General features: G+C 55.1%; 2 protein-coding genes across 3 annotated transcripts in view; one reads left to right on the top strand and one right to left on the bottom strand.

Annotated features, from left to right (window-relative positions):
- The first annotated feature begins 208 nt into the window (after positions 1-208).
- LOC309348410 (uncharacterized protein) lies at positions 209-8,961 on the top strand. The gene is made up of 9 exons (XM_081873559.1): positions 209-339; positions 2,079-2,134; positions 3,284-3,334; positions 3,629-3,685; positions 4,285-4,320; positions 4,721-4,855; positions 5,208-5,252; positions 5,655-5,699; positions 7,275-8,961. Exons 1-9 carry the CDS (start codon positions 224-226, stop codon positions 7,280-7,282), a joined length of 549 nt encoding a protein of 182 aa, XP_081729685.1. The 5' UTR covers positions 209-223; the 3' UTR covers positions 7,283-8,961.
- A 1,726-nt stretch (positions 8,962-10,687) lies between these two features.
- HSF1 (heat shock transcription factor 1) overlaps positions 10,688-27,304 on the bottom strand; it is a 41,348-nt gene continuing 24,731 nt past the window's right edge. The window contains exons 5-14 of one of the 2 annotated variants that reach the window (XM_081874363.1): positions 23,664-23,739; positions 22,857-22,918; positions 21,672-21,768; positions 21,419-21,555; positions 17,868-18,125; positions 15,375-15,461; positions 13,045-13,150; positions 12,852-12,911; positions 12,084-12,153; positions 10,688-11,629 (exon numbers count right to left, since the gene is read on the bottom strand). In XM_081874363.1, the coding sequence (XP_081730489.1) occupies positions 11,427-11,629; positions 12,084-12,153; positions 12,852-12,911; positions 13,045-13,150; positions 15,375-15,461; positions 17,868-18,125; positions 21,419-21,555; positions 21,672-21,768; positions 22,857-22,918; positions 23,664-23,739 (1,156 nt within the window). In that variant the 3' untranslated portion in view covers positions 10,688-11,426. The remainder of the gene's footprint in view (positions 11,630-12,083; positions 12,154-12,851; positions 12,912-13,044; positions 13,151-15,374; positions 15,462-17,867; positions 18,126-21,418; positions 21,556-21,671; positions 21,769-22,856; positions 22,919-23,663; positions 23,740-27,304) is intronic. The other variant, XM_081874364.1, reaches the window with a different exon arrangement.

Below are 27,304 nucleotides of genomic sequence, written 5' to 3'. Positions count from 1 at the left end.
GAGGAAGGGCTGCCCCTCATGGCTGGGCACCCCCCACCTTTGCTGCACAGCGGCAGGTGGGGGGGAGGAAGCCCCCTGCCCCTCAAGAAGGGAGCCCAGGGGCTGCTCAGGGGGCTCTGTGGCTCTGCCCCTCCCACAGCAGCCACCCATCGCCCTCCTGCCCGCCTCTGGATTGGCTGGCCCCTCGCAGCCGGCTCCCCCCCGGAGGGGACAGACCCATATAATGGGCCTCCCATGGCTCAGCACACAGAGTGTTTCTGCCTCCCCCAGAGTTCCTGAGACTGGACCCCAGCACCGCTCCAAGCGCCAGACGCCCAGGATCATGCGGGCACAGCACAGGTGGGTGCCAACTTTGCTTGGGTGCAGAAAGGGGACCCTGTGGGTGGGCTGGGTCCATGCACCTGTTTGCCCCAGGTGAATCCAGGTTTAGATCCCTGCCCAGGTGTGGGCAGAACAGATCAGCCTCCCCTCTCTCTCTTCTCCTCAGTTTCCCTCCTGTTATATCTGTTGCCAGGGAGCCTGGCTCAGTGTCTGGGGTGGAAGCCTGTCGGCCAGAAAGCTGACCAACTGTGGACCCCACTGGGCAGTGGGTGGTCTGGAGTCAGTCCCCTGTTGAAGGATGGCCTTGCAGCAGGGTCCGTGTGCATCGGGGGCTGGGCACCTGCTGAGTTGCCCCCAGGACCGGAGGAGGCGTGGGAGGTGGCAACCAGAGGAGGGGGAAGGCAGGGGGGCCCCTCCAGTGCTGTGCTCTTGCCCTGGCCTGTGGTTCAGCCGTGGAGCTTCTGTTTGGATTCAGGAGGTCCCATGGCATCTCCAGGGGGCCTGATCAAAGACTCCTTTTCTTCCTAGAACCCCAGGGAGCTGATTCTGTCGCTCAGTAGCCATTGCATTTTTTAATTATTTCCTCCTGCAAATGTTGACCAAAATGCAATATTTAACAGTCGCTATGCTTTATAATCTACTTTGAATTGACAAATTCAAAAATATGTTTTATTCACAAAGATGTAAACCCCAAAGCACTGTTCAACTGAATATTTATTTATTCATTTAATTTCCTTTATAAATTGCTTCTCGTAAAGCTTCCCAAAGTGATTTCACAATGAAAACATATGTATATACAGACTGGCTTATCCACACCTCCCCTTGTTCTGCTGCTTCCCTCACCCTCCTGGAAAAAACCCTGCTCTTTAGTGCTCAATCGGAGCTAATGGGAATTTGGGTTTTCCCCAGATTGCCATTTGTTCTGATGCATCACTAAAGAGCGGGTTTTCCCTTGGAAGGCAGAGGGGCAAAGGGAAAACTCAAGCAGGAAACAGCCAGGTCTCACCTGCATATGACAGCTATGTACCTTTTACAATTTGTTATGTGCTGTAAGCTGCCCAGAGTGGCTGGGGAAACCCGGTCAGATGGATGGGGTATCAATAATAAAATCATCACCATCAAGGGATCAGCAGGGTCTCACTTCTACAGCTTCTCCTCTGCAGTGGGCAGGGTCTCTTCAGTAGCTCCTCTCCACTGCCATGTGGTTGTTCTGCAGGAGATTTTCTGAGGGGATCATGCCCCATCATAGCTGGGCAGGAGAGGAGGAGACTGCTGCCTTGTTGGGAGGGGGGTCTCCCACCTCAAGCAGCCCCAGAGTGGTTCTGGCAATTCCTGGGCTTCTAAAAAAGACTTGCTGGCAACACAGACTTGGAGGACCCTAAGCCAGAGTGAGATTCAGGTCTCACTCCCAATATCTGTTTTGAGTGCCAAGAGCCAGCCTAGAAAACAAAGCGGAACGGGAGTGCCACTGAGCATGTACAGAATGCCCCCCACTTCTGGGATCAGGGGTGTGACTTCCCAGCAGGCCCCTCTCTGATGATGAACTTTTAAAATGATATTATTTCTGATTTAAGCGCTTAAAGCTCTTCCCATACCTTTGCACAACCAGCCACAACAAAGCCACGAGGCAGGACCAGGGACGTCACGGCCGAGCTGAGATTTCTGACGTGGCTGAAAGCTCAGACTCTTAACCACTGTGATGTTAATGCTCCAGCCCCTTCTCCACTCTCAGCTCCCTCTTCCTTTCCGCCCCGCAGGTTCCTCTTGCTCACGGCAGTTGCGGTTCTGCTCCTGGCCATTGTGGTGGCAGATGGTGAGTTGCAGTCGGCACTTGGGTGGGTGGAGGGAGGGGCCCCTGGAGTTGGGGGGTGTGGGACCCCCAGAAAGGAAAGAGGAAGAGGCACTTGTAGCTGGCCAGCATCCTGCAAAACAAAGAAGCAGCTTGCACCCCAAATACACAACCTCTGAGCAGTGAGAGACTCCAGGGATTCCCAGCACTTTCCCACTGTCCAGTTTCCTTGGGAAGAAGGTGAGCAGTTTAGAATACAGTGGTACCTCAGGTTAAGAACTTAATTCGTTCCAGAGGCCCGTTCTTTACCTGAAACTGTTCTTAACCTAAAGCACCACTTTAGCTAATGGGGCCTCCAGCTGCCCCTGCACCGCCAGAGCATGATTTCTGTTCTTATCCTGAAACAAAGTTCTTAACCTGAGGTACTATTTCTGGGTTAGCGCATATATGCAATGAGCAGAGGCTGGAGGGGCTCATAGTGTTAACCCCACAACAGATCCTGCTTCTGTATTAGTCGCAGCTTTGGATCCAGCAGAGATCAAGCAGCTTCCGGCCTTCTTGCAGCTCATATGAACATCCTCTGGCTATTGTTTTCCTAAATAGAAGCCAGGGGAGGGGAGGGTGGAGGAAAAGCCCCCCCCCCATTAGCCTGGAGGGCCCCCTCACTTAGTTGGAGCTTTTGCATCCCAGCTCACGCTTTTGTGACGCTGATGAGGACACTTAAGCAGCCAGCTAAGGCCATGGTCTTACACATGACTAGGCAAACTAAGGCCCGGGGGCCGGATCCGGCATAATCGCCTTCTCAATCCGGCCCATGGTCTGGCAATCAGTGTGTTTTTACATGACTGGAATGTGTGCTTTTATTTAAAATGCACCTCTGGGTTATTTGTGGGGCATAGAAATTCGTTCATTATTTCCCCCCCCCCCAAAATATAGTCCGGCCCCCCACAAGGTCTGAGGGACGGTGGACCGGCCCCCTGCTGAAAAAGTTTGCTGACCCCTGCTCTTACAAAGAGGCTGGATCAACTAGTTCAGGAACCTCCTCTGTATGATTCGATCCCTCGCTGGGTGCAGGACCCCAAGAAATGGAGGGGCCTTGGGGCATCATGCAGACTGACCCTCACAACCCACAACAACAATAATAAACAACCGCTTCTCTCTCCCTCTCTGCAGAGCCCCTGAGCTCCCCAAGTCCCACTCCCCCCCCAGGCAGCCAGACAACAGGTATGTCTAAGGGGGCTTGACTTTTGAGGGGCAAAGTCCTTCCCCTTTGCAAGCGGAGCACTTGGAGCAGACTTCCCGCAGTCCTCTAGCTCCAGATGTTTGGGGCTACAACTCTCATCAGCCTGAGTCAGATGCCATGCTGTAGTTCAAAACATCTGGAGGGCGCCAGGTTGGGGGCAGCTGGCCTGAACCTGTCTGGGGCTCTAGGTGGCTGAGGGGGAAATGCCCAAAGGAGCTTCATCGCACGGGACCCCCGACCCCCTTCAGCTTCTCTCTCTCCCCCGTCTCTTTCAGAGCCCATGGCAAACTCAGAGCCCATCATCTCTGGTAAATTAGAGGCCTCGGGAGAAAGTAAGTGGAATCCTGGAAGCCAGAGATGCTACTTTGGCAAAAGAGGGGGGATCAGAGAATCAGAGAAGTCCAGCCCCTAATAATAATAATAATAATAATAATAATAATAATAATAATAATTTATTTATATCCTGCCCATCCAGCAGGAATCAGAGCTATAGACTCTCTGAGAGATGGCTCAAGTCAGGGGGAGATTTCTGTGGCGGCTGAGGTGTGAGAGCGACGCCCTCTGCTCATGCCCAGGGACACTCTTGCCCTTGCTGCTACTTCACAACATCCCCCTGGAGAAGAGCTCTAGCAGTCCAAGGGTGGCCACAAACTGCTGCCTGCATGAGTTGCATGCTGCCCCCCCTCCCCCCCGTTACGCCTTCCTTGGCCATGCAGAGACTCAGCCCCTGAGCTGGGTCCACGTTCTAAAATGAGCCGTTCAAGCTTGGGACTCGCTTTGGCTCCTGACCAACAGCCCACAGAGAGATGGAGGCCTGGACTGGAATGTCATCCAATGTCTAGAGGCTAAACGGTTGTGGGGAGGCAGAGGATGGAGTGGGGTTCAGCCTCTCTGCCGTGCATCATTTGAACACCTGTCTCCATGTCCACAGGTGAGATTGGAACTCCTGCGGATCCCATGACCACAGGTAGGCATGACCCAGCAAGCTCCCCTCCCCTCCCCCAGCCCCCTTTGTGCCCCTTTGCCTCCTGAGCCCTCCAACTGGCCCCTTCTCTGTTGGAGGACACAGCTGTGTATTCTGGGACCCGTGAATGGACTGGCTGCCCCCAGGCGAGGTGAAGGGTGTGCTACCCCCATTGCCAGCCCATGACTTGAAGGCCTGACCCAGCTGCCAATTAAGGCAGTTACCCAGCAGCCAAGGGGTGGGGAGCACCTTGTCCTTTGGACCTCAGGTGGCAAAATGCCTTGGGCTGGGCTGGCACCATCCCTGCTCACTTTGAGGGCCCCCTGCCCCACAGTATGGCCCCCTCGTACCGAGAGGCAATGCCCCTGTTTGCTGATTCCTCTCTCGCTCCATCCCTGGACAGAGGTGGCCCCCGTGAGCTTTGCAGGGGCCAATCGCGCCCACACAGATGAGGTCAATGGGGACATGATGCTCAACAGTGATGCCTCCAACCTGGGATCCTTCAGCTTGGACCCGCTGCCCGGAGACACCCAGAGTGGTACGTCTGCCAGTCTGGCTGCTCTTGCCTTCTCATGGGTCCTTAGAATCTTAGGGGCCCTGTGGGTCATCTAGTCCAACCCCCTGCAATGCAGGGACCTCATCTAAAGCATCCAGGTGGCCTCTGCCTATGAACCTCCAAGGAAGGAGAGTCCATCACCTCCTGAGGGAGACCCTTCCACTGTCTAGCAACCCCTCCTGTCATCTGGAGGGCACCTTATTGGGGAAGGAGAAGAGCTGCTGGCTCCTTGGAGACCTTTGAAAAACACCTTGGCTGCCCAGGCCACCTCTGAGCCCCACGTACCCATCTGTGGAATATGGAAGGGACCTCTGTCTCTCTCTGGTTTCTCTAGGTCCCGCCATGGATGTTCCTGCTCATTCCCACGAGTCCCAAGAAAGTAAGTTCTTCCCGGGTTGGGAGTCACATCAGGGGTCTTGGAAAATGGGCGACTCCACAGAGGGTCTCTTGCGCTTGATGCGAAGTCTCTGTGTGGGGAGAACCCCTCCAGAGAGGGCTGTGCAAGGCTCTGTCCTGGGGGAGGCAAGCAGCGTGGGAGACTTAGGGGAGACCCTTCTGGGGCAAGGCCTGGCTCAATGGCTGCTGGTCATGGTGGTTCTGCCTCTGAAGGGCAACTGCTGGGAATGCTGGGGGGAAATGGCTCTTGTGCACAAATCCTGCTTTCGGGTTTCACTTAATGGGCATCTGGTTGGATGCTGGACTGGGTGGGCCCCCTTTGGCCTGATCCTGCAGGCTCCTCTTACCTTTATTCTAGCTGTAACTGGGATGTTTTCCTCCCCAGGCTTGGACCATGAAGTGGATTCAGAGGAGACCCTCGCCTCCCAAGATAAGTGTCCCACGAGGGGCCACAGCACTGGTTGGCCCCTGGGAGAACAGGCTGCTGGCCTGATTCTGAGGTTCATTTCACCTTGAGTTAGCTGGATGCCTCTCCAATGCTCTCATCCGCTGGGGCCCCATTCCTGATTTTTCATGCTGACCCCTGAAATGTCCCCACTTTTGACCCCTGGAGGCATTGCAGTTGGGTCCGGTTCCTGCTCAAGGCTGCTGTGGCCTCTACTGTGAAATGCACTTCTGACCCCTAAAATCAGGGGTGGGGTGTTCCAGATGTTGCCAGGCTCCAGCTTGCACCAGCCCCAGTCAGGGAGTGAGGATGCTGCCGTCCCACAACATTTGCAGGGTCACCAATTTGCCACATGTCCTCGTGTCCCTCAAGTGTCAGGGAGCAGAGCTGGTTCAGAATGTGCCGTTCCCAGGAACAAAGACTCCTCCCTGGCACCACGGAGCCCTGGGAAGTGGGCAAGCCGTCGTGTCTGGGGGGGAAACCCTGATTCACTCCAGGCCCACCCCATGCCCTACACAGAGGGAGCATGTGGGGCAGGCTGTGCCCATGGGGCACCCAACCAGATTTGCTTGCAGGAACCTTGCAAAGGAGGTGATACGACCCCCTTTCCTTATTGAGCATTTGTTCCCGTCGGATTTTTGGGAGGTTGTACAGCAAGGAGTGTTTCCAGGTTGTGGGAGGGACCACAGCTCAGCGACAGAGGAGCATCTGGCTGGCAGAAGAAGGTTCCAGGTTCAACGTGCAATGGCAGCTGCAGGCAGGGTTGGACACCCTGGAGAGCTGCCTGTCAGTGTAGACAGTACTGGGCTCTAAATCAGGGGTCAGCAAACTTTTACAGCAGGGGGCCAGTCTACTGTCCCTTAGACCTTGTGGGGGGCAGGACTATATTTTTTTGGGGGGGTGAATAAACTCCTATGCCCCACAAATAACCCAGAGATTCATTTTGGATAAAAGCACACATTCTACTCATGTAAAAACACACTGATTCCTGGACTGTCTGCGGGAAGGCAATTGGGCCGGATCCAGCCCCCGGGCCTTAGTTTGCCTACCCATGCTCTAGATGGACCAGGGCTCTGATGTGGTGCAAGGGAGCACCCTATGTGCTATCCCAATCTCCCTTCCTCCACCACCAGAGATTTTAGTGCGTTTCTTGGTGCATTTTGTACTATCAAAATGTGTATTTTTAAAAAGTAGATTTGCTGTGCCAGAACACTTCAGGCATGAGCTTCGATTCCCTGTGTTCCTGCAAAACAGCGGCAGTTGGGGGGGGGGGGCTCACTCAAGTCTCCTGAAGCAGCAGTTCCAGGCCTCCTTGCAGGGCCCTTTCAAAGGAGGCTTGTCCCGGGAGGTCCTTCAACTCCCCTCCAAACATCACCAAGGACCATCCTTGGTCCAACAGATCCGGCACTGACTCTGCAGTGGCTCAGGAATCACAGAAACAGAGTTTGAAGGGAGATCCATGCAGGAGACCCAGGGCTCACTTGAGAGGCTTGTGGGGGTCTGTGAGGTACCAGGCCAGGGAGATGAAGTGAGCGGCTTCTTCTCTTTTATTCTCCACAGGCATGTGAGGAGCGCTGCTGCCTCCTCCTCCTCCCCCCCTTGCTGAAGGCCCTGAGATGCCCCAGTGGACAGCCATCGCCCGCCTGCTCCTGCGCTGCCGACTGAGCCTTTGCTTCCTCCTGCAGACTCCCCTCTCTCCACCCCCTTGTGCTTTTCACACCACCTCTCCTGCCACGGCTGGCCACAGGATATGCTTGGGGGTGGGGGAGCAGGAGGCGCCACCCCCAGTTCGCACTGAGCCCCCCAGCTTCCTCCTCCTCTTCTCCAGCCATGCCCACCAGCCTGAGCTGCTCCTCGGACACAGAGGCTCAAGGACTGGGTTTTTTTTCTAGAGTCTTGGAGTTGAAAGGGACCCCAGGGCCATGCAGCCTGACTCTTGTGTTCAAACGCAGGAAGCTGCCCACTGCCCCAGGTGTGCCAGGCTGCAAGGGGCGGGCACAAGCCAAAGCTCCAGTCAGCGAGCCAAGCCACACGCTGCCTGCCTGTGCACAGGAACCCAAATGAAGGTGTCCTAGAGGAAAAGGCCTCTCCCTGCCCGCTGCCAAGCAACCAAGCCTGGCCATTAGCAGAGCAAAACCTGGGACAGCAGCTTTGACCCGCTGCTCTCTGGTGTCCTGCTTCTAGCTGCTTCCAGCTGCAGGAGCCTCCTCCCCAGGCTTCGCTTCCAGATCCTAGGCAGCTCGTCCCAGCCGCGTGTTGGGTCTCAGGGTACCCTCTCGCCCCAGCCTTCGGGAGTCTTGGTTGCCTTCTTGGCTGCCAGCCCAAGCAAGTTTCTAGCCAGAGCTTTCTGTGGCCTTTGGGCCACTGGTGGGGTGTGAGAACGTGTCCCAGCATGGAAGGTGAGGCCCCAAGAAGCGGAGGAAGAACAAAGCAGAGTCCGGTTGTCTGGGAGCTTGGAGTAGCTCACAGAACAGAGGGGTTTCCTGCTGTGTCTGCACAAGGACCCATAACTGGCCAGCAATGAGCTAGGCAGTCCGGGGGTCACTGGTATTCCATGTGCTGTGCAAGCAGAAGCAGAAACTCCCAGATAGCCTCTCTAGGAAGGGCTGAGATTCCCTCTGATATCCAGGAGAGCTGCTGCCAGCATGTGCAGGCAATACTGAGCTAAGTGGAGCGACAGTCTGACTCGGCAGAGGGCAGCTTCCTAGATTGCAGGGTGGGAGGCTGGCTGGCAGCAGTGCCAGTCTTTGATTCCTGCCCCAGAATTTGGGTGGGTGTGGGAAGCACATAGGACTAGACCAGGTGTTTGGGGCTACAACTCCCATCAGCCCCTGCCAGGCAGGAGAGGTTGTCCAAAACCTCTGGAGGGCACCAGTTTCTGCCATCAGCTCCACCCCCTCCCCCAGCTGGATTGTGACCAGTCCTGCTGCAGGGCGGAGGAGCCCCGTCCTAATTCCGAGGCTTGGATTTCTGAGGGCAGTGCCCACCTTGAGGCAGCGCCTGGGGCTGGCCAGGAGTCAGGCTGCTGTGTGTGTCTGGTTTGGGGAGGGGGCTTCTGTTCCCAAGGGGTTGTGTGGCTAGCCAGTGCCTTGCCAGCCTTTTCCCTGTGGCCCTGGGGGTTGGGGTGCCTTTTCTGTTGCTGTCCTGACCTGCTCTTGCCGTCTTGTGTCCTGTTCATGCACGCAGGTGTGGGCCTGCCTCCTTGTTCAATAAAGACAAGCAAACCACGTGAAGAGTTGGTGTCCCAGCACAGCAGGGGGGCGCTGGCCCTTGAGCCACGTTCCAACTGGGGCCTCAGAACGCAGGGAGGGAGGGAGGGAGGGAGGGGGGAGACAGAGCCATATGACAATGTAACAAACTCCTTGGGAAGGTGGGGTTTTGTGGATTAGTCATACCTCAGGTTGAATGTGCTTCGGGCTGAGCGAGCGCATTTGAGTTGTGCTCTGCGGCAACCCGGAAGTTACTTCTGGGTTTCGCCACTCGCGCATGCGCGCTCAAAATGACGTCACATGCATGCACGGAAGCGGCAAAGCGCGACCCACGCACATGTGCCGTCACATCTTATGTTGCGTTCAGGATGCGAACGGGGGGGGGGGGGTTCCTTTTTAACTCTACAATTCCATAATTCTAAAGGCTTGACAAGGCTGACCAAAACCACCTCCCATCCCGAAAGGTCATGTCAGGGAAAGCTTGGCATATTTTTGCCCAGTTCAGTGTGGCAGGGCTGGAGCTGTCAGAGTTCAGCAGTTCACCATGCTGAATTTGTGACTGACCAGGAGACTTGCAGCCAATTTTAAGGCTAGCTGTCTGTTGCTGGCTCTTCTCACTAACCCACACAGCCCCTCTTGACCAGAAGCCCGTTCTACGACTCTGCATGTGTCCCTGACTTGCCCTCGCTGTCACATTCCACATGCCACCCCCTCTGCTGACACGTTCCCCAAAAGGTGTTGGACCAGCAGTCTCTGACCCTCCCTTGCCAAACGAGAAAACAGGGGGATTGCTACACGCAGACCATTAAAAGGGAGGAGGTCCAGAGTCGGAAAAGCATAAAAAGCTTTTGGAGCATGAAAAGCTTCACAGCTGGGAAATCTAGAGCTGAAGGCCGAGGTCCCTGGCACCCCAAAACAGCCCCTCTGCAAGCCCAGTGAGCTGTGGGGCAATTGTACTGGGCTGATGGATGCCCCTGGCCTGGCCAGAGCCTCACAGCCCCCCACCTCGGTTTTTGTAAGAGGGCGGCCAGTTTGCAAGGCCCTTCTGCTCCCTGCTTGGAGGGCCCAAATTCTCCACCTCCTTTGGACACAGAGAGCCTGAGAAGATCAGCAGAGAGAGGCCCCTGCCTTGGTTTTCTTTTGAAGGATGCAACTGGCTCATTTTCGTGCTGCAACCAAGAGTCTTGCCTGGGGTGGGTGGGTGGGTGGGTGGGAGGCAACCCACTGGCTTCTCTGTAGGATCCCGCCCCCCGGCTGCTTGGGCAAGGCAGGCCACAGTTCACTGATCCTGATCCGCAAACTCAGCGCTCTGGTCCCCCCCCCCCCCCCCCGTCAGCTGGTTCCAGCTGCTAAATGGAGCTTGGCAGGATTTGCTGGCTGGCCAGCTGGAAGGCTCAGGACCACTTTGGAGACCCGAGAGCAGAGGAGGAAGCATCCAGCTGATGAAGGAGTAAACCTGACAGACAAAAGGCCACTGGGGGGGGGCGGTGAAGACAGACACCACTGGCACCCTGCTCTATGTAGACCTTTGCAGAGACAGGATATTGTGGGGGCGGGAGCAGAAAAGGACCCGTAGTCTGCCAGGTGGTAGATGGGGCCCTTCTCCCCACTCTTCTGGTGTGGGTGGGAGGAATATTCCCTGGGCAGCAACTGGGATCCGCTTCCCAGTATTGGCTGGCAGGATGTGCCCCACAGTGAGTGCGCCTCGTCCATTTTGGAAATAAAAGTGTGCTGCGCCTAGAGAGTGATGGGCCACTTCACGTATAGATATAGATATATAGATATATTTGAATATGTATATATAGGTATTTATATAGCAGGAGAGAGGAAGGCTGAGGGGGAGGAGGGGGCTTCTTCTCTCATGTAAAAATCCAAAATACAATTTTCTTCTAGTAACAATCAAAATGCAAATGTACAAATTCTTTACTGCTAAGCCAAGGGAAACAAGCCCCATGGGGGAGGGGGGCATGGGGTGGGGCAGCCTCCTCCCGCCCGGGCGCCCTGTAACATTCGGGGACACACGCAACAGCAGACGTGACAAAGGGACCCAGCCCTTGAGCCCCGGGTGCGAGAGGCACTCTCACTTCTCTCGAAATGCCCACAAGTCCATCCCGATGGGAGGGGGAATTCTCCGCCTCCTTTTCTCCTTCCCCTTCCCAGTGAGAGCGACCCCCCTCATCGCTCACTCGCTCTCCTTCCTCTTCGCCTAGAGGGCAGGGCAAGGGGTCGCGCTTAGCGTCCAGGCCTAGGGCGCCTGGCACCCGAAACAGGCGGTGGCAGCAGCCAAGGAACACACACACGTCTTCCGCCAATGGGCATCCCCCCGCCCCCCAGAGCCGCCGCCCGGAGGGGTGAGCACCCGAAGCACAGACACAAACACCCTCGCAGCCTGGCCAAAGGGGAGAGCAGGGGGCTCGTCCGCAACGTCACTGGAGCAAAGCAAGGGGGCGTCTGGCCCTTCCTGAAGTCCGGCCTTCTTTCCACACTGACCCAGGGCCTGGCCTTAGGAGACGGAGGGGTCCTTGGGCTTGGGCGTCTCCGCCCCCGAGAGGAGGGCGATGGTGGGGTCCTCCAAGTACTCGTCCTCCGTGAAGCAGGGTCCTTCGTCCAGCTCAAAGAAGATGGGCATTTCTGTGTTGGCCATGTCCATGGAGCTGGAGTCAACCAGGAAGAGGGGCTGCGCTGTGTAGTGGACCAGCTGCTTGCCTACGGGAAGGGCAGAGACACCATCAGAAAGGGGGTGGGGGGGCAAGGCTGGGGGTCCAGGGTGCAGGTGGAAGGATTGTATTGCAGGGGGTGGGCCAGATGACCCTTGGGGTCCCCCCAACCCTAAAATTCTAGGATTCTGAGGCTGTGGGAAGGAGAACCCTTTCTCAGTTGGAAACTCCACGACTGCCCCCAGAGCAAGGCAGACCCCCCACTGCGGCAGCGTGACTTGGAGGGAGAGGAGGCGGGTTGAACAAGCAACAGGAACACACACCCCACCCCTACCCCATGCCTCATTTTCCCCCTGCGTGGGCCAGGAAGGCTCATTCAGCTGTGAGGATGTCCATGCTCCTGCCTGGCCTTGGAGAAAAGGTCGATGCAGAGAAGCAGTGTGTGGAATTGGCAGGCGGGTGGGGGCAGGAGAGGAGAGAAGAGGAGCAGTCGGGATGCCCACCTGTGTCCGCTGCAGAGTCTTCCACCTCCGCCGGCTTCTGCTGCTCCTGGCAGGAGAGGAGGTCTTGGATCTGCAAAGGGAGAGGAGGCGCTGCTGAACCAAAGCCTGCGAGGCCCAGAGAGCAAGGAGGGGGCTTTGCTGGGCATGTCTCACGGGAGTCAAGCCCCCGTCGCACCCCCCATCCCCACACACAGGAGAGCCCCTAGCTGGCTGGCACTACGTAGGGTCTACCACCTCCCTGACTCCAGGGCACAATCCGGCAGGACGTTCTCCTGCACAGGCCCCACTGAAATAAACAGGAGCTGCAGAAGAGCTCTTGCCTAAGAGCTCCCCTTCACTTCAGTGGGGCTGGTGCAGGAGAGCCTCCTGGGGAACTGCACCCTCCAGGATCAGATCTGGACCAGTCTTCTGCAGCCTCCAGGCTGTGCTTTGGTGGGTGGCGGTAAATAAAGGGGGGAAGGGCTTTAGAGGAATGTGTTGGGAGTTAGGCAGCCTCAGTCTCAGCATCATCTTCCCATCATCACATCCAGAGAGCAACTCTGGGGAGTCTGCTCAGCGATGGCGGGGCTGATCAGAAGGCTGCGCTGAGAAAGGCCCACTCAGCACCTCATTAGCAGTGCCTGAGAAGAGGTGCTGATAGGATGACATCACCCAGCGGAGGGGTTCTCCGAGGAGGCAGGGCGGGTGGAGAGCACTTTCAGACTTTCAGACTCGCCATGTGGGGCTGGCCTACAAATGAGGAAAGGGGAGGTCCCTCAGCAAACTCACACTGGCCAAGCTGCTGTCCAGATCTGGCAAGTTCAGATCTGTCGCTGAAGGACTGAAGAGCTGTTGGGGGGAGAGAGAGAGAGGGGGGGGGGAGGGAGGGAGGGAAAGCAGAGATTAATGTTAGCAGAGGAACAACCCCCCCCCCAAACTGCCCCTCCCGCTAGGCATAAGGACTCCCAAGCGGAAGACTCACATCCAGCAAGGCGCTGGTGTCCACGCTGAAGCCGTGGGTGCTCAGCATGGTCTGAAGGTTATCCAAGCTGGAGTCGATGGTGTCCAAGTGCTCGTTCAGCTCGTTCCTGGGGACACGAGAGAAGAGAGAGATGGCAGCGAGGGCCAGGATGGCTGCCTGCTTCCTCCAGGACCAGAGGCCCGTGTCCCTGAACTGCCAGCGGCTGGGGAACAGCAGGAAGGAGGAGAGGGCTGCCACAGAGTTCAACTCCTGCTCGAGGGGCTTCCCCACAAGAGGCACCTGGTTGGCCACAAGGTGGAGGGCTTCTCTGGGTTTCATCCAGCAGGGCTCTCCTCATGGTTCCTAAGGGTCCTCCTGGGCTGAGTGCATCTCCACCCCATCTTCCTGGCCCCCTTGTGCTCCCCTCACCCACCAAGGGCTTCAGCTTGCTCTTTGGTCGAGGAGGAAATGCCTTCAATGGCCACAAGCAGAGAATCAGCCTCTCAGAAGCCTCCTTGCCCAAAACCTTAAGAGGAGCAAGACATCCCTTCCTTCCTGCTCTGGAATAGCTGTTGCACAGGCCTGCCATCACCCCCCCCCCAACAGACCCAGTGGCTACGGCTACCAGTGTGTTGTCATGGCTAAAATGGCCGCTGTTTCTTTAATGCTTAAAAAAGCTGGGTCAGCATGAGTCAGTGGCCTGCGCTGGGTTGTATATATAGAGTGAGAAATGTTAGTTTGTTGTTGGGTTGGTTGGTTGGTTGGTTAGTTAGTGAAAGCTGGTAGTGGAGTTGGTCAGTCACTTTTGCACAAAGACTTTTAAGAATAAAAGCAGAAAGCACTCTGCAAGGATATTCTTGTGGACTCTTTTATGCCGACATGGGTCTGAGGACCAGGCTGAGGAGACAAAGGGAGGTCAGAACCCTTTTCTTTTCTTTTTTTTTTTAACAAACACTGACATGTGTAACCCTTCTGGTTTCTGCAAGCCTGCCTTGGTTCAGTTTACAGATCAGCGGGAAAAGCCTCACTGCTTAGACTCGGGGCTCTCAAGGGCCAGCGCCCTCCCCAAGCAGCAGAAGCAGCCTAAATCTGGTGCTGGAGAAGAGCCAATGGGCATGCAAGGGCTGGGCCCAAGCCCCTGCTGTGGAGCGGAAGGCGGGGGCCGCCCCAGAGTTGCCCAATCAGATTATAGACGTGGACTGAAGATGGGGACTGGGAAGGGCGGAGCCATTCAAAGACAAACGGGAACGAGGGATGTGCATTTGGGGCAAACTCTCCACCAGGAGTTGTGGCCGCTCAGTCCAAAGGCAAATCGCCTGAAGCAGGCTTGACAGCTCAGGCAGGAGGTCAGTTCTGTACATGTTTTAAAAGCCAGGAAACCTGCTGCCAGTCACAAAGAACTCCACCAAGGAAGAAGGGGCAAGTGAAGAGCTACATCGAGCAGGGTTGGGGGAGACCGGCAGCACCTCCTGTTCGCCAAGAGGCCGCTGTAGGGGCAGCATTTGGGGCAGGGGCACAAATTTGACCTTCAAGGAGTGCACTGTGGCTGTTGCTGCCTCCATTGCAGCACTAACGGTGTGAGGATACCCAGAGCTTACAGGGTTAGCTCTAGGGAAATGAAAACGTCTTCACTTTCTGTTTTGGCTGCGAAAGGAGAAGCATCGTGTCTTCGCTTTCTCCTGGCTGTTGTTGTTTTGCTGCTGTACGATAAACGCTTCGTAGAATACAAGAAGCAGTTGTACGAGAGTTTCTCTGCATGCCTGAGATTCCTTCTGCACAGGCGCACCGCTGCGCAAGACACTCTGCTGTAGACGAGAGAAGCAGGGAGACGCAGAGGAAGCAGGCTGGACGCCACAGCACTGCCGCTGTTTGCAGCCGAGACGGACGTGAAACAGAACAAGCGGGGGGGGGGGGGAGTGCAGTTCTTAGGGGCAGGATCTGTGGACCCTGCCGCCTGAGACAGTCGTCTTGCCTTGCCTCCCGGGTGAGCCGGCCCTGCAGCAGGGATTGGACCTGGGATCTTCTGGTGCTCCACCACGGAGATACAGTGTCCCTCAATGGGGTGCCCCATATTGGGAGGGATTACTTCAGCATACAAAGGTGCTTCAGGGTTTACCTTTCCCCACCCCACCCCCCCCGAGCCACAAGGGACGGGCGTTTCAAAGAGGTCTTTTCAACGTTGTGGGTTCAACTCCAGTTTGAACCGAGTGTGGCACCCGATCCCCAAAGTAAATGACCCTCCCAGCACAATGTGGAAGGAGCGCCGGAGGGCCTGGCGGAAGGGACACCTCCCCCCCAGCACTCCCTGGTGGCGCAGTGCCGGGGGGGCAGCAAGCAATGTAAATGCTAACCCTTGCTGTGGTCTGTAGTGCAGTGAGGCAGAGGAAGGGCTGGGGAAAAGGCAGGTGACTTCGGACATCTGCGGAGGGCGAGCCAAACTGAAAGATACAAAGAGAAGAGGAAGACTCGGATTCAGGAGCCCCAGAGAGTTCGGCACCTTCAGGGAGGAAACAGAGGTTACTTTCAAAAGGCAAGGAAGGGCAGGCAGCCGACCCCCTCCAGGGAGAGCAAGAGGGGGGCCCTGGGTGTGAATCAACTCTGGGAAGAGAGCAAAGAGCAGCTGACCGGAGGGATCCCACATCGGGGCAGGCAGGGAGAGAAGGGAAGGTGGGATGCGGCCTGCACAGGGGAACCAGCAAGCGTATTCCAGGGGCAACAGAGTCCTGTTCCTTGGGGCAGGTGCCTGATCCAAACTGCGCTTCTCTGGGGGACTGAGGGCTGAAACCTCCAAATCCCACCGCAGAACCGGGCCCTTGCAACTCACTGGCCTCAACCGGCTTGTTTTGCATCCAACTACCGACTTTCCCAAGACAGGAAGTGCATGTCCTCTGCCCCCTGGTGGTAAGAACCTAAGAGGAACTCCACTCATCTAGCCCATCTAGTCCAGCATCCTATTCCCACAGTGGCCAACCAGGTGCCCCATGGGAAGCCCGCAAGCAGGACCCGAGTGCAAGAGACGCCCTCTACCCTCCTGCGGTTTCCAGCAACAGGCAAGCAGCAGCCCTCTCAGCACTTCTGTGATCCGCCATCTTCTCCTTGTTCCTGGGGAGCAAAAGCAGGTGCCTCCCCACCCCCCAACAGATCACCTCTCCCTTCAGTTCCAGATCTCCAGGTTCCTTGGCAGGCCTCCACTGAAAGTGTGCAACCTGAGTGTGGACATGCTTGTCCTGTGGCGTGGGCTACTGACCCGCACCCCCTGATCTCTGCCATGCAGCCCCTGGGAGTTCCTGCTTCCTCACACAAGGGGCACTGAAGAATGCCCGGAGCACAGAGCAAGGAGGGCCATGGGCCTAGGAAGCCAGGATGCTCTGTCCGGAGCGGAAATCCAGTTGCAACTGTGGGAGGGGCACAGAGGCATGAGCACCCAGCACTATGAAGCCCCCATGCATGGTCCAGTGGGCTGGCAAGGCCCACACCCAACCCTTGCAGAGGAGGAGAAACAGCCCACACCTGTCTCCAACTATGCCACTGAGAATTGGGCATCCTCTGCTAGGACCCCTGTGCCTCTGTCAGTGCTGCAGGACCACCCTCTTATCTGGCCCAGGGAACCTCCTCCTGAGTTTTGGAGCCTTCCTTCCACACCCCTGACAGCGCCACCACCCTAGCAGGCGATGAGGGAGGCCAGGAGTCCACAGCCAGACTCCTAAGAGAGAGAGAAAGAGAGAGGAAGGGAAGGGGCTGCTGCCTCTTGCTCTCCTGGCAACCAGGTGCTCCTGGCTTCTCTCACTGACCACCCGCTGGCTCTTGTGGCTAAGCTGTGGGGATGGGCTGGCTAGAAGTTTAAAACTAGCCTTAAGGTAGTCTGCTCCAAGACCTGGAGGGTCAAGACATCCAGGCCTGGCTCTCCGGGCAATGCAAAGAGATCTCAGGATCCCTGGGCTGGAAGGGAATCCTGGCCTTTCCTCTTCTTGGGACAAATGGAGACATGCAGAAGCCCAGCTCCAACTGAGCCTCAGCTGCAGTGCGCCTGAAGGTTGGTGGTTCGAGCCCACCCAGGGACAAGTGGGGGAAGGACTCTTGCATTGCCAGTGGTTGAACCAAATGACCCTTGCGTGTCCCTTCTAACTCTATACAGTTCTATGACTCTATGGAAGAACCTCATCCGCCCTCACACCTAGAAGACATGCAGGGCAGACTAGCCTAGTGATCTTCTCCCTGGCAAGTTAGCTTTCTTCCAGCCCCATAGCCTCCAGCTTCAGATCGAACGGCTTTAGTCCAGCTGCAGACTCACTGCCTGTGTCAGGACTGATGCGAGAGCATGAGAAGAGCCTGGCTGCTAAATCAGCCCAGTGGCCCATCTTGCCCCACAGTGGCCAACCAGGTGCCCCCGAGGGAGACGGGCAAGCAGGATTCGAGCCTGGGACAAAGTGGCTCAGCTCAGGGCTGCAGCAATTGGCAATCCAGGCTGCACCGTGCCTGAAGAATGGGCTACAGCCACATTGGCGAGAGGCAGCGCTGGACCAGGACTTGAGAGACCAGGTTCACATTGCCACTTGGGCCAGTCACTGCCTCCTCTCAGCCCAACCTCCCTTGCAGGGTTGTGGGGATAAAATGAGGAGGGGCACCTACTGCACCACCTTGAACTCCTTGAGGGGGAAGGTGAGATATAAATGCTGTCAATAAAACCAGCCCCCTCCTCCCAGACAAAGAAGCAGGTTGGCAAAGAGAATGGGGGGAGGGATAAGGATGGTGATGATGACAGCAGGACAAGGTTAGGGACCCACTGGATCCAGCCAGTAACCGTCGGGCAACAGCCAGGTCCTCCCTGTGCACCCCAAACTTACTTGTCCAGGCAGGCGACGCTGAGGCACTTTTCGGGGGACTGGGTCTGTTCAGCGTCTGTGCTGCCGCCGCCACTGTCGGCAAGAGGGGCTGCGGCCATGACGCCCCTGGGCTTCTCATCCTGCAAAATGGAGTCGATGAAGGCGGAGGGAGAGAGGGGGCTCTCGATGGCAGGAGTGCCGATGGGGCTGGTTTCTTCAATCAGAGGGCTGCGAGAGGGACTGGGGGGCTCCTCTTTGATGTGGATCACGGGACTACTCCTAAGACAGAAGGATGGAAAGAAAGTAAGACGTGAGCCCTGGACAAACAGTGGTATTCCTACATGGTCAGCAGCTGCCACCATTTGTTCTCTACAATGGTGGGTGCCAAACTTTTTCTGGCCCCCACCCCCTTGGTTCCATTAACTCCTCCCCAGTGCTCCCTGCCCTACCCTGTAAAAATTATTCAGAATAGCAGTTTGCACACTCCATTAAGGAAGATTAATAATACCATAAACTTAATTCATTAATTCAACCAAACTGATGAGCTTGATCCTGTGCTACCAGCTTTCCAAAGTCATTTACACCCCCAGAGCCCCCTTGCGAGGGGACACCATGGCCCACTCTGGGAAACACAGGACTCTCAGACAACCCCAGGAAGCTTCCGCCCTTTGGATCTGCTCGTCCTGCCGCACGTTTCCTCTTTTCCAAGGTTTGGGAAATGAATCAGCCTAAGCTCTGCCACCCCCTCCTCCACCCGTGGCTTCTCTGCAGTGGGGATTTTTAAAAGAGAGACGAAGATGAGAAGGGGGGGGGGTGAACATAGTTTCTCTGGCAGATGGAAATTCCCTCCAGTACCCAAACTCCCTGAAACGGCTTTATGTGGGAGGTTCAATTAGCCCCACTGGAATTGTCGCCAGGTATAAAAGAACAAAGCTGTGACGACCCACTTAGGCAAGCATCTGGTTCCCATTTCGAAGCAAAGGTTCCTGGCGGAGAGGCACACTCAGGGCAAGAGACGGGGGCTGCCGCTGTGGCGAGTGATTCTGCCCCAGTGCCAGCAGCGTCCGGCTCACAACTCAGCTGGCCTTGGGAACTGTCTGGGGCAGAGAACCAAGAAGGTCCCCTCCACTTCAAGGGCCGGGAGATACGGGTTCCAGCAGCACAAGACAAAGGGCTTCTGGGCACAGGGCTCTGGGAAAAATGCCCTTGGTGTCCCTCCAGGAGCTCAGGCTCTGCACGCAGGGATGGGGAACATGTGGCTGCAGTGGGGCAGAAGTGGGCTCAGTGCAGCTCCTCCAAAGGGAGTGCCCTCAATGAGGCCAAGACAGCTCTGCCCAGACGAAAAGCTACACAGCAAGAAAGCTCCTGCATCTGCCACGAATCTCAGGCTGGCATTCCAAGCACCAACAGAAAATGCTGCTTGCACTCTTAATAATAATAATAATAATAATAATAATAATAATAATAATAATAATAATAATAATAAATTTTATTTATATCCCGCCCTCCCCAGCCGAAGCCGGGCTCAGGGCGGCTAACAACACTAAAACAGTACAACATTATAAAACATTATAAAATGAATTAAATTCAAAATTGATGGCAACCATAAACTAAAGTCTTGTAAAGATTGCCATAGGAGGGAGTCAGGCTGCGCCCTGACCAAAGGCCAGGTGGAACAGCTCTGTCTTGCAGGCCCTGCGGAAAGATGTCAAGTCCTGCAGGGCCCTTGTCTCTTGTGACAGAGCGTTCCACCAGGTTGGAGCCGCAGCCGAAAAAGCCCTGGCTCTAGTTGAGGCCAGCCTAACCTCTCTGTGGCCTGGGACCTTCAAGGTGTTTTTATTTGAAGACCGTAAGTTCCTCTGTGGGGCATACCAGGAGAGGCGGTCCCGTAGGTACGAGGGCCCTAGGCCGTATAGGGCTTTGAAGGTTAAAACCAGCACCTTAAACCTGATCCTGTACTCCACCGGGAGCCAGTGCAGCTGGTATAGCACCGGGTGAATGTGATCTCTAAGCGAAGACCCCGTAAGGAGTCTCGCTGCGGCATTCTGCACCTGCTGGAGTTTCTGGGTCAGTCTCAAGGGCAGCCCCACGTAGAGCGAGTTACAATAATCCAGTCTGGAGGTGACCGTCGCGTGGATCACAGTGGCTAGGTCAGGGCGAGAGAGGTAAGGAGCCAACTGCTTAGCTTGGCGGAGATGAAAAAATGCCGCCTTTGTTATAGCTGCAATCTGCGCCTCCATGGAGAGGGAGGTATCGAAGATTACACCCAAACTCTTAACGGACGGTGCTGGCACTAATTGCACCCCCGCAAGAGATGGGAGTTGCCCCCTCAGTCCCATGTCGTCCCGTCCCAGCCAGAGGACCTCTGTCTTCGAAGGATTTAACTTCAACCGGCTCCCACGTAACCATCCAGCCACAGCGTCCAAGCATCTGATCAGTGTGTCTGGGGCCGAGTCCGGGTGGCCGTCCATCAACAGATAGAGTTGGGTGTCATCAGCATACTGATGGCAGCCCAGCCCAAAACTCCGGACAAGCTGGGCGAGGGGGCGCATAAAGATGTTAAAAAGCATTGGGGAGAGTATTGCACCCTGGGGCACACCACACACCAAGGAGTGGCGGGATGACAATTCCCCCCCAAGCGCCACCCTCTGTCCCCGATCAGAGAGAAACGAGCGCAGCCATTGAAGGACTGTGCCCTGGATCCCCACGTCGGCAAGGTGGTGGTCCAGGAGTTTGTGATCAACCATGTCGAAGGCTGCTGACAGGTCTAGAAGAATCAGCAGCCCCGACCCGCCTCGATCCAGCTGCCTGCGGAGATCATCTGTTAGGGCGACCAGAGCCGTCTCGGTCCCATGACCAGCGCGGAAGCCGGACTGGAATGGATCCAGAGCCGATGTTTCATCCAGAAACCTACCAAGCTGTTCAGCAACCGCTCTCCTTGGGTTCATTTCCACAGCCAGGCATCCTGGGGCTCAGCCCAGTCCACCAGCCTTGGGTGAGTCACAGGTCAAAGGGAGCAGAAGGAAAATCAACCCCACGTGGGAAGAAGGGGGACTTCTGGGCAAAACCTCTTGTGAACGAAAAGCAGGAGGTGCTCCTCTCTCCCTCCCTCTTTGGATGGCAGAATTCCGGCTTCCACAGAACCACACAGTGACCCAGAATAACTAAAATCTGCAAAGGGTGCGTAAATGAACGCCCTGCAGGCCTGGCCTGAGCAGTTCTTCTATGGAAAGAACAACCCTGAGATCACCGCCTCTGAAACTTGATTGGCCGTTGGTGACTTCTATGCCACACCCTGAAAATCTTGACTGACTCAAATGAATTTTTAGCCACCCCACTTTTCAGCCATCCTGGACACAGCGGGAAAAGTTGCCGGCCACATCTGCCAAAGGCCAGGAGTCGTAAGAGAGCCTTGGCTGGGAGAGAGCCTTGGGGCCTGTGCAGTAGGCAGTTCTGTTCCACCCCCACCCCCCAGGCAGCTTCCCCATTTCTGTGCCTTGGACGTCCCCTCCCCCTCCAGGCCCATCTGGGCGCCCACACAGGGAACCAAGCAAAGCCGGGCTGCTGCGTACCTTCCATCAAGGCTGTTGCTGGGAGAGGCAGAGGGGCTGGACTGGGCCAGTTCTGTGACGTCAGAGATGATGGGGCCGGAGTTGGCGGAGGGGTCCGGGGAGTACAGGTTCGCACCACTGTATGCCGGGGGGGAGGCCTGTGAGGAGGAGAGATATTGGCATGAGGCCCTAGGAGCCTTGAGGGTCCAAAAGGTGGTTGCCTCCTTGGGCTGCCCCCGAGCCCAGCTTCCCTCTGCCCAAGCCAAATACTTACGGAGTAGGGAGGCTGGCTGTGGACGTGCTCCAAAGAGTACTGGCGACTGTACTTGGGCATGGCGTGGGCCGAACTGCTGTCGTTCAACATCAAGGGGCTGGAAGGGAAAGCCAGAGAGAGCTGTGAGGCACAGAGAGCAGAGGTGCCAGGCATGCACCAAAGGGGCTACCAGACTGCTTACAGAACTTCTGAAGAGATCGCTCCTGACAGGCAGTTTCAGGCAGCCCACCCTGTAGGCCAGGCATAGGCAAACTCAGCCCTCCAGATGTTTTGAGACTACAATTCCTATTATCCATGACCACTGGTCCTGTTAGCTAAGGATGATGGGAGTTGTAGTCCCAAAACATCTGGAGGGGCGAGTTTGCCTATGCCTGCTCTAGGGTCAGCTCAGACACTGCAGGATGCTTTCTGGAATCAGGAGCCCTGAAACGGGTTTGGGTTTGCAGGTTGTGTTGCTACTCTGGCTGACAGTGACCAAAGCAGGTGTGCAGCCCAGAGGGGACTGAGCTGGCCTTGGGGGTTCCCCCCATTTCTTTGGACCTAGGAGTCTACTGAAGCCACTTGCGCGTGCTCCACTCCAGGACTGTCCTCTTGCAAAGGAGCATCTGAGCCCATCTGTAGCCTTAAGGCATCTCCTGCTTTCCTGCTGGACCAAAGAGAGCTGCCCTCTTGCAAAATCATATAGCCATATCCCTTCGTGTGTGTTTGGTTTCAAAGACACCCCCCCCCCACTTCACAAGCAGCATGTAGGTGCTTCTCAGCCTTATGTGGAGGAAGAAAATGAAGAAAATTAAGAATCACAGAATTGTAAGGGACACCAAGGGTCATCTAGTCCAGCCCCATCATATAGGAATCACAGATCATAAAGCTACAAAAAGGAGACTCAAAGCACAGCAGAAACATAATCAATGGATCAGGAGTGTTTAGGGGGGAATGAGCCGATAACCACGCCCAAAGTATTCCTGCAGAAAGGGCACAGCAAGAGTACAGGCAGGAAGAGGCAGGGCGCAGATGGGAATTCCTCCCAGAAGTGCTTCTCAAGGGCAAGTCTGGAGTTTTCCAGGCGCAAATGTCTCCATGAGAGGCTGGGCTTAAAGGCCACGGATGGTCCTTCAGAGTCACCCTGGGAGATGCTCCCAGCCAAGAGGAGAATCAAAGCACGGCCTCTGGATGAAGCCCACTTACATCTTCCTCTTCACTCCAAGGATACGGTTGGACTGCACCAGCGAGATCAAGAACTGGATGAGCTGTGGGAGAGAAAACAAAATGTCACCAAGCGTGAGACACACTTCTAGCTGGAGGAGGGGGAATCCTGCTGGACTGAGATCCACTCTGGAAAGGACCATCCTGCTCAGATCTCCCCCAGCACACGCACAGCTGACCACCAGCATGTAAAACCCAGCAGGCTGGACTCAAGACCTCACTCCCAGTGACAGGTATGTGGGGTTCTTTCATGAGCAAACAGAAGCCGCTCTGTACATGCTCTGTAGTCCATGAGTGCTTCCTGGTGTGGAATTGGCACTGCTCATGAACGCAGGGGAAATTGTTGTTGTTGGTTTTAGAGCGGTGCACACTCAGGGGGAAAAATATTTGTGCATGTGCCCGAAAGAGGTGGAAGGGGGGAATCCCCCTACATTATGCGAGGCTCTCCTGACTGGTATGTATGGCAGGTGGTGGAACAGCAACACAAATCCATGACTGAAAAAACAGAATGTGGGGATCTGATGGGCCAACTACGCAGAGAGAAAAATTGGATCGGAAAGACCGTGATATAAAACTTCCAATCTAGAATCATGCCAAGGCAGTGGAAGGCTGGCTGAAAGAGGTCTTGTTTCCTGTCCTTAAGAGACAATGGCCCTTCACCCTCAAGGCTCTGGGGGCTCCATTGGCCAAGCCCCCTGTAGGTCAGCAGCCCCAGGCCTCCAGCTGACTGTGGGGCCCGCAGGGCAGGAAGGAAGCTGCCTTTTGCTAAGAAGTGAAGGCTGGGCTTACCTTGTTCACCACCTTCTGCTGCTGGGCGTGCTTCTGCCGCAAACTGGCCACCTCCCGCCACAGCGCCTCGTTCTCACTGAAAAGGAAGAAGGCAGCCAAATTAGCCTGGTCATGTCTGTGAGAGTCACGAGTACAGCAGCCTCCCCGTCTCTACTTTCTCCTTTTCATTCTGAATTTGGGCATTTCAACGACCCAGGCTTTTTGTTTGAATTCTGCACTAAAGAGAGTGTCTTCCTGCCACAAAATTCCAGCAAAGAGTTTGGGGGGGGGCTGCTTCATGCTGGCACCCAATGCCCAGGTTGGGATGTGGAAGCACCTGCCTTCTTTTGAGGCTTTTTGAGGAGGCTGGGCTCTTCAGGTGTGGGGTGGGCAAGATGGCACAGGGCCTCGCTCCTCCAGCCAGTGGCGCGACAAAGGACCCTTACTCCACCTGAGCTAGTGCTGCCCTCCTGCCCACTCTTCCCCCTCCATGCAAGTCTCCAGGCTGTACTCCAAAGGGACTGTAGAAATATTATTTCATGGATCAGAGGACTGGGGACTGAAAGGGGGATGGCTCAGGACTGCAGCTGAATGTGGCCTGGTGAAGACAGAAAAGGCTGTGGCACAGTAACCGATTCGTTTCAAGAAGCTGACGGAAACCGACTCCTAGGAAATGCTGAGAAATCTGTGCTGCCCCAGCTCCAATCAGTTTGGGAGCGGCAGCTTTCTTGCCCGCCTGAGGAAGCCTGCAGAACATCTGAGCTGAATGAAAATCTCACAGGGCCCTCAGCACTTAAAATACGGTGCCCCCATAAATATCCAATTCAAAATATAAACAATAAACTGTAAATCAAATGTTTATTTTTTCAAAATGAAACAAACCTACAGAAAAATGGAAAATAGTGTTTATTTTTATATACTTCCACTATTTATATTTGAAAAATATACATGCCCATTTTTATTCTGGGCTAGGCATACTGGAAGCTTCATTTACTTTTAAAATTGTTGTTGTTGTTGTTATTTATTAAATTCCTATACTGCCCTTCATTTGCATCACACTTTTAACATCAAAGCAGCTTGCAGCAGCTAGCCGTGTAAAAGCAAGCATCACAAAATTCGCAAAAGCAATTAACGACCCAGGATGCAGGCAAGCAATAAAAAGCAGCAGAAATGCGCAGACACCCAGCGCTCTCTCCTTGGGGAAGCTTTTCATACAGGCACGCGGGTGGGTGGTCCACCAAGGGAAACATATTTGAGGGAGGCAGGTCGGTGGGCAGCTATTCAGCACCACAGCTAAAGGAGCCTCTCCCTTCAGGGGTAGCAAGGCAGCGACTGGGGTGGGGGAACATCAAGGGAATGCCTCTGCTTGTGGGCTCCCCAGGCACATCTGGGTGGCGGCTGGTGGAACCAGGATGCTGAGCTAGAGGAGGACCCTGGGTCTGGCCCAGGAGGGATGTCCTAGCAGTGTCTTTGGAAAACCCTGGCCATGATTTCTGGCAGGTTTTCTCTTAGAGAAGTACCCCAAACTGGGAAGACCCCATTCCACACCCTTCCCTATTTCACGCATTAGCAAAGCAGAACTGGAAGCAGGACATCTCCTGAGGATCTTCAGGAACAAGAGGGCTTAGAAACTCTAAAACCCAGCATAAATTTATTGTGACTTTGGATAGAAGTTGAATTGGAAGTAGAGTTGGAAGGGGCCTTCAAGGTTGTCTGGTCCAGTCCAATCCCCTGCAATGAAGGAATCTCCGCTAGGTGCTGTCGGTGATGTAGCTGCAGCCATGGAATGCTCTCTCATCAAAGACAGAGACTACCGAGGTTCATTTGCCACTAATAAGCCCCCTCCCCACAAACTGTGCTTGCAAATACAAAAGTATTTGAGCCCCCTGAAGGCCTCTCAGGATCAGGGCGGTCGGATCCTGGGTCACCTGCCTCCTCACTTTACAAACTGCTTGGGAGGAGGATGTGGAAAGGCAGGCCTGGGAGCCTGGACTCTGGCCCTCCCCTGGGGGCGGGGAGGGGGAGTTTTAAGAGAGGCAGGTGGGCAGAGGGTAAGAGTTTATGTCATTCTGGTACAAAATTGGATAAATAAAACACTCCTAAGATCTTTTCATAACCCCTGAAATGAAACCTTTGAAGTCGGCCCCTATAAACTCTTCACCGCCATTTAATTGCTCTGTAAAACAGTGTGCGAAGGAAAGTCTTTGAGTTTCCCTCCTCCCACTCAAAAAAAGGGCTGTTAACTCTTTGCAGGCCTTCTGGAGACCACCGCCCCTCGGCGTGCTCTCCTAAAAACTATGAGGCCGCTAGAGGAGTCAGAAGACTGTCCCTTTGCTCTGCTGATGATGGGAGGCGGTGCACTGGGTGGGTGGGTGGGTGTGGGCGTGGCAGAAATGGCACCCTATGCCTTATATATGGCTCACATGGGGATTGGGGAGCTAGCTCAGGGTCACACGGTGAGCACCATGTCCAAGCTCGGCCAAAACTCTGCATCCCATGGGTTCCAGATCTTTCTGCAGAGGACGGACAGCCCCCCCTGGGCTTTCCTGGAGCCACCCTAGGAAAGGTGCTCACAAATGCACACAAAATGGCAGTGTTGAAGGCGGCAAGCGACAGCTGACTCCTTCCACAGCCTCAGTTGCACCCAACACTCTGATCAGCATTTCCTTCCCACAGGCACCCCCTACTTTGCCCTGGTATTTCCTGAGTGCAGAAGACCCATTTTCTGCTCGCAGGAAGCTCTGGGGATGTGCTAAAGAAAGGCGTCTGCTGGTCACCCTCCTTGTCCTAAGGTGGGGTCTCCAAAGGGGTCCCTTGCAGAAGGGATGAAAGGTTGTTCTCAATTAGTAGGTGGATGTTTGTGATCCCAGGAATTATTCTCCGCAGGGTGGGAAAACACTTTCTGTTTATAAAAATATTTACAGAACGTTATTTCATTTAAAAAAATCAAAGTAATTTGCAACAAAAATGTATAAAACCATGCAGTAAAAACGTGTAAAAAAAAAGGTTATAAACAGACATCAATAAACCATTGCAGGGAAATGTATTCTTAATTGCCTGCATAGCCCTGGGGGAAGAGGAGTTTTCTGCAGACATTTAAAAGTTAAACCAGAAGGCATCTGCTTATTAGAAACTGAACAGGCAACCACCGGCTGCACCAACTCCTTTGCAGAGTGGCTGGGGAAACCCAGCCAGATGGGCAGGGTATAAATAAATAATAATAATAATAATAATAATAATAATAATAATAATAATAATAATTATTATTATAGTGTGGGTTCACCCCACTCCTTCCAAGAAAGGAGAGAAGGAGCTTCTCCATCCACACATTCCCTTGGCCAGAGTCTTTAAACAAAAGGCCCTTGCACCAGGGCACTTGGGGACCTGCCTTGGGACTGGGGTGTTACAGACCCTCGCAAGTCATTACGATGAGAGGCATACCATGTGGCGGGAAAACCAGGGGTGCAGTGGGTGGTTTGTGCCTGCAGTTCAGAATTAAAATCCTCAGGGGAACTATTTTAGCAGGATTCTGAAAGGAGCCCCCTCCCATCTGGTCATTACAGCGCTGGGAGATGAGGCCATCAACCGAGGGTCCCAGCATGGCACTGCTGAGCCCTCTGCCCTCTGCCCTCCCCCTTGCACTGTGCAATGTCCAAACATCA

Source organism: Podarcis erhardii (assembly GCF_964252035.2).
Source record: "Podarcis erhardii genome assembly, chromosome: 8".
NCBI classification, from domain to species: domain Eukaryota; kingdom Metazoa; phylum Chordata; class Lepidosauria; order Squamata; family Lacertidae; genus Podarcis; species Podarcis erhardii.
This window is presented reverse-complemented; position numbering and strand designations above follow the sequence as displayed.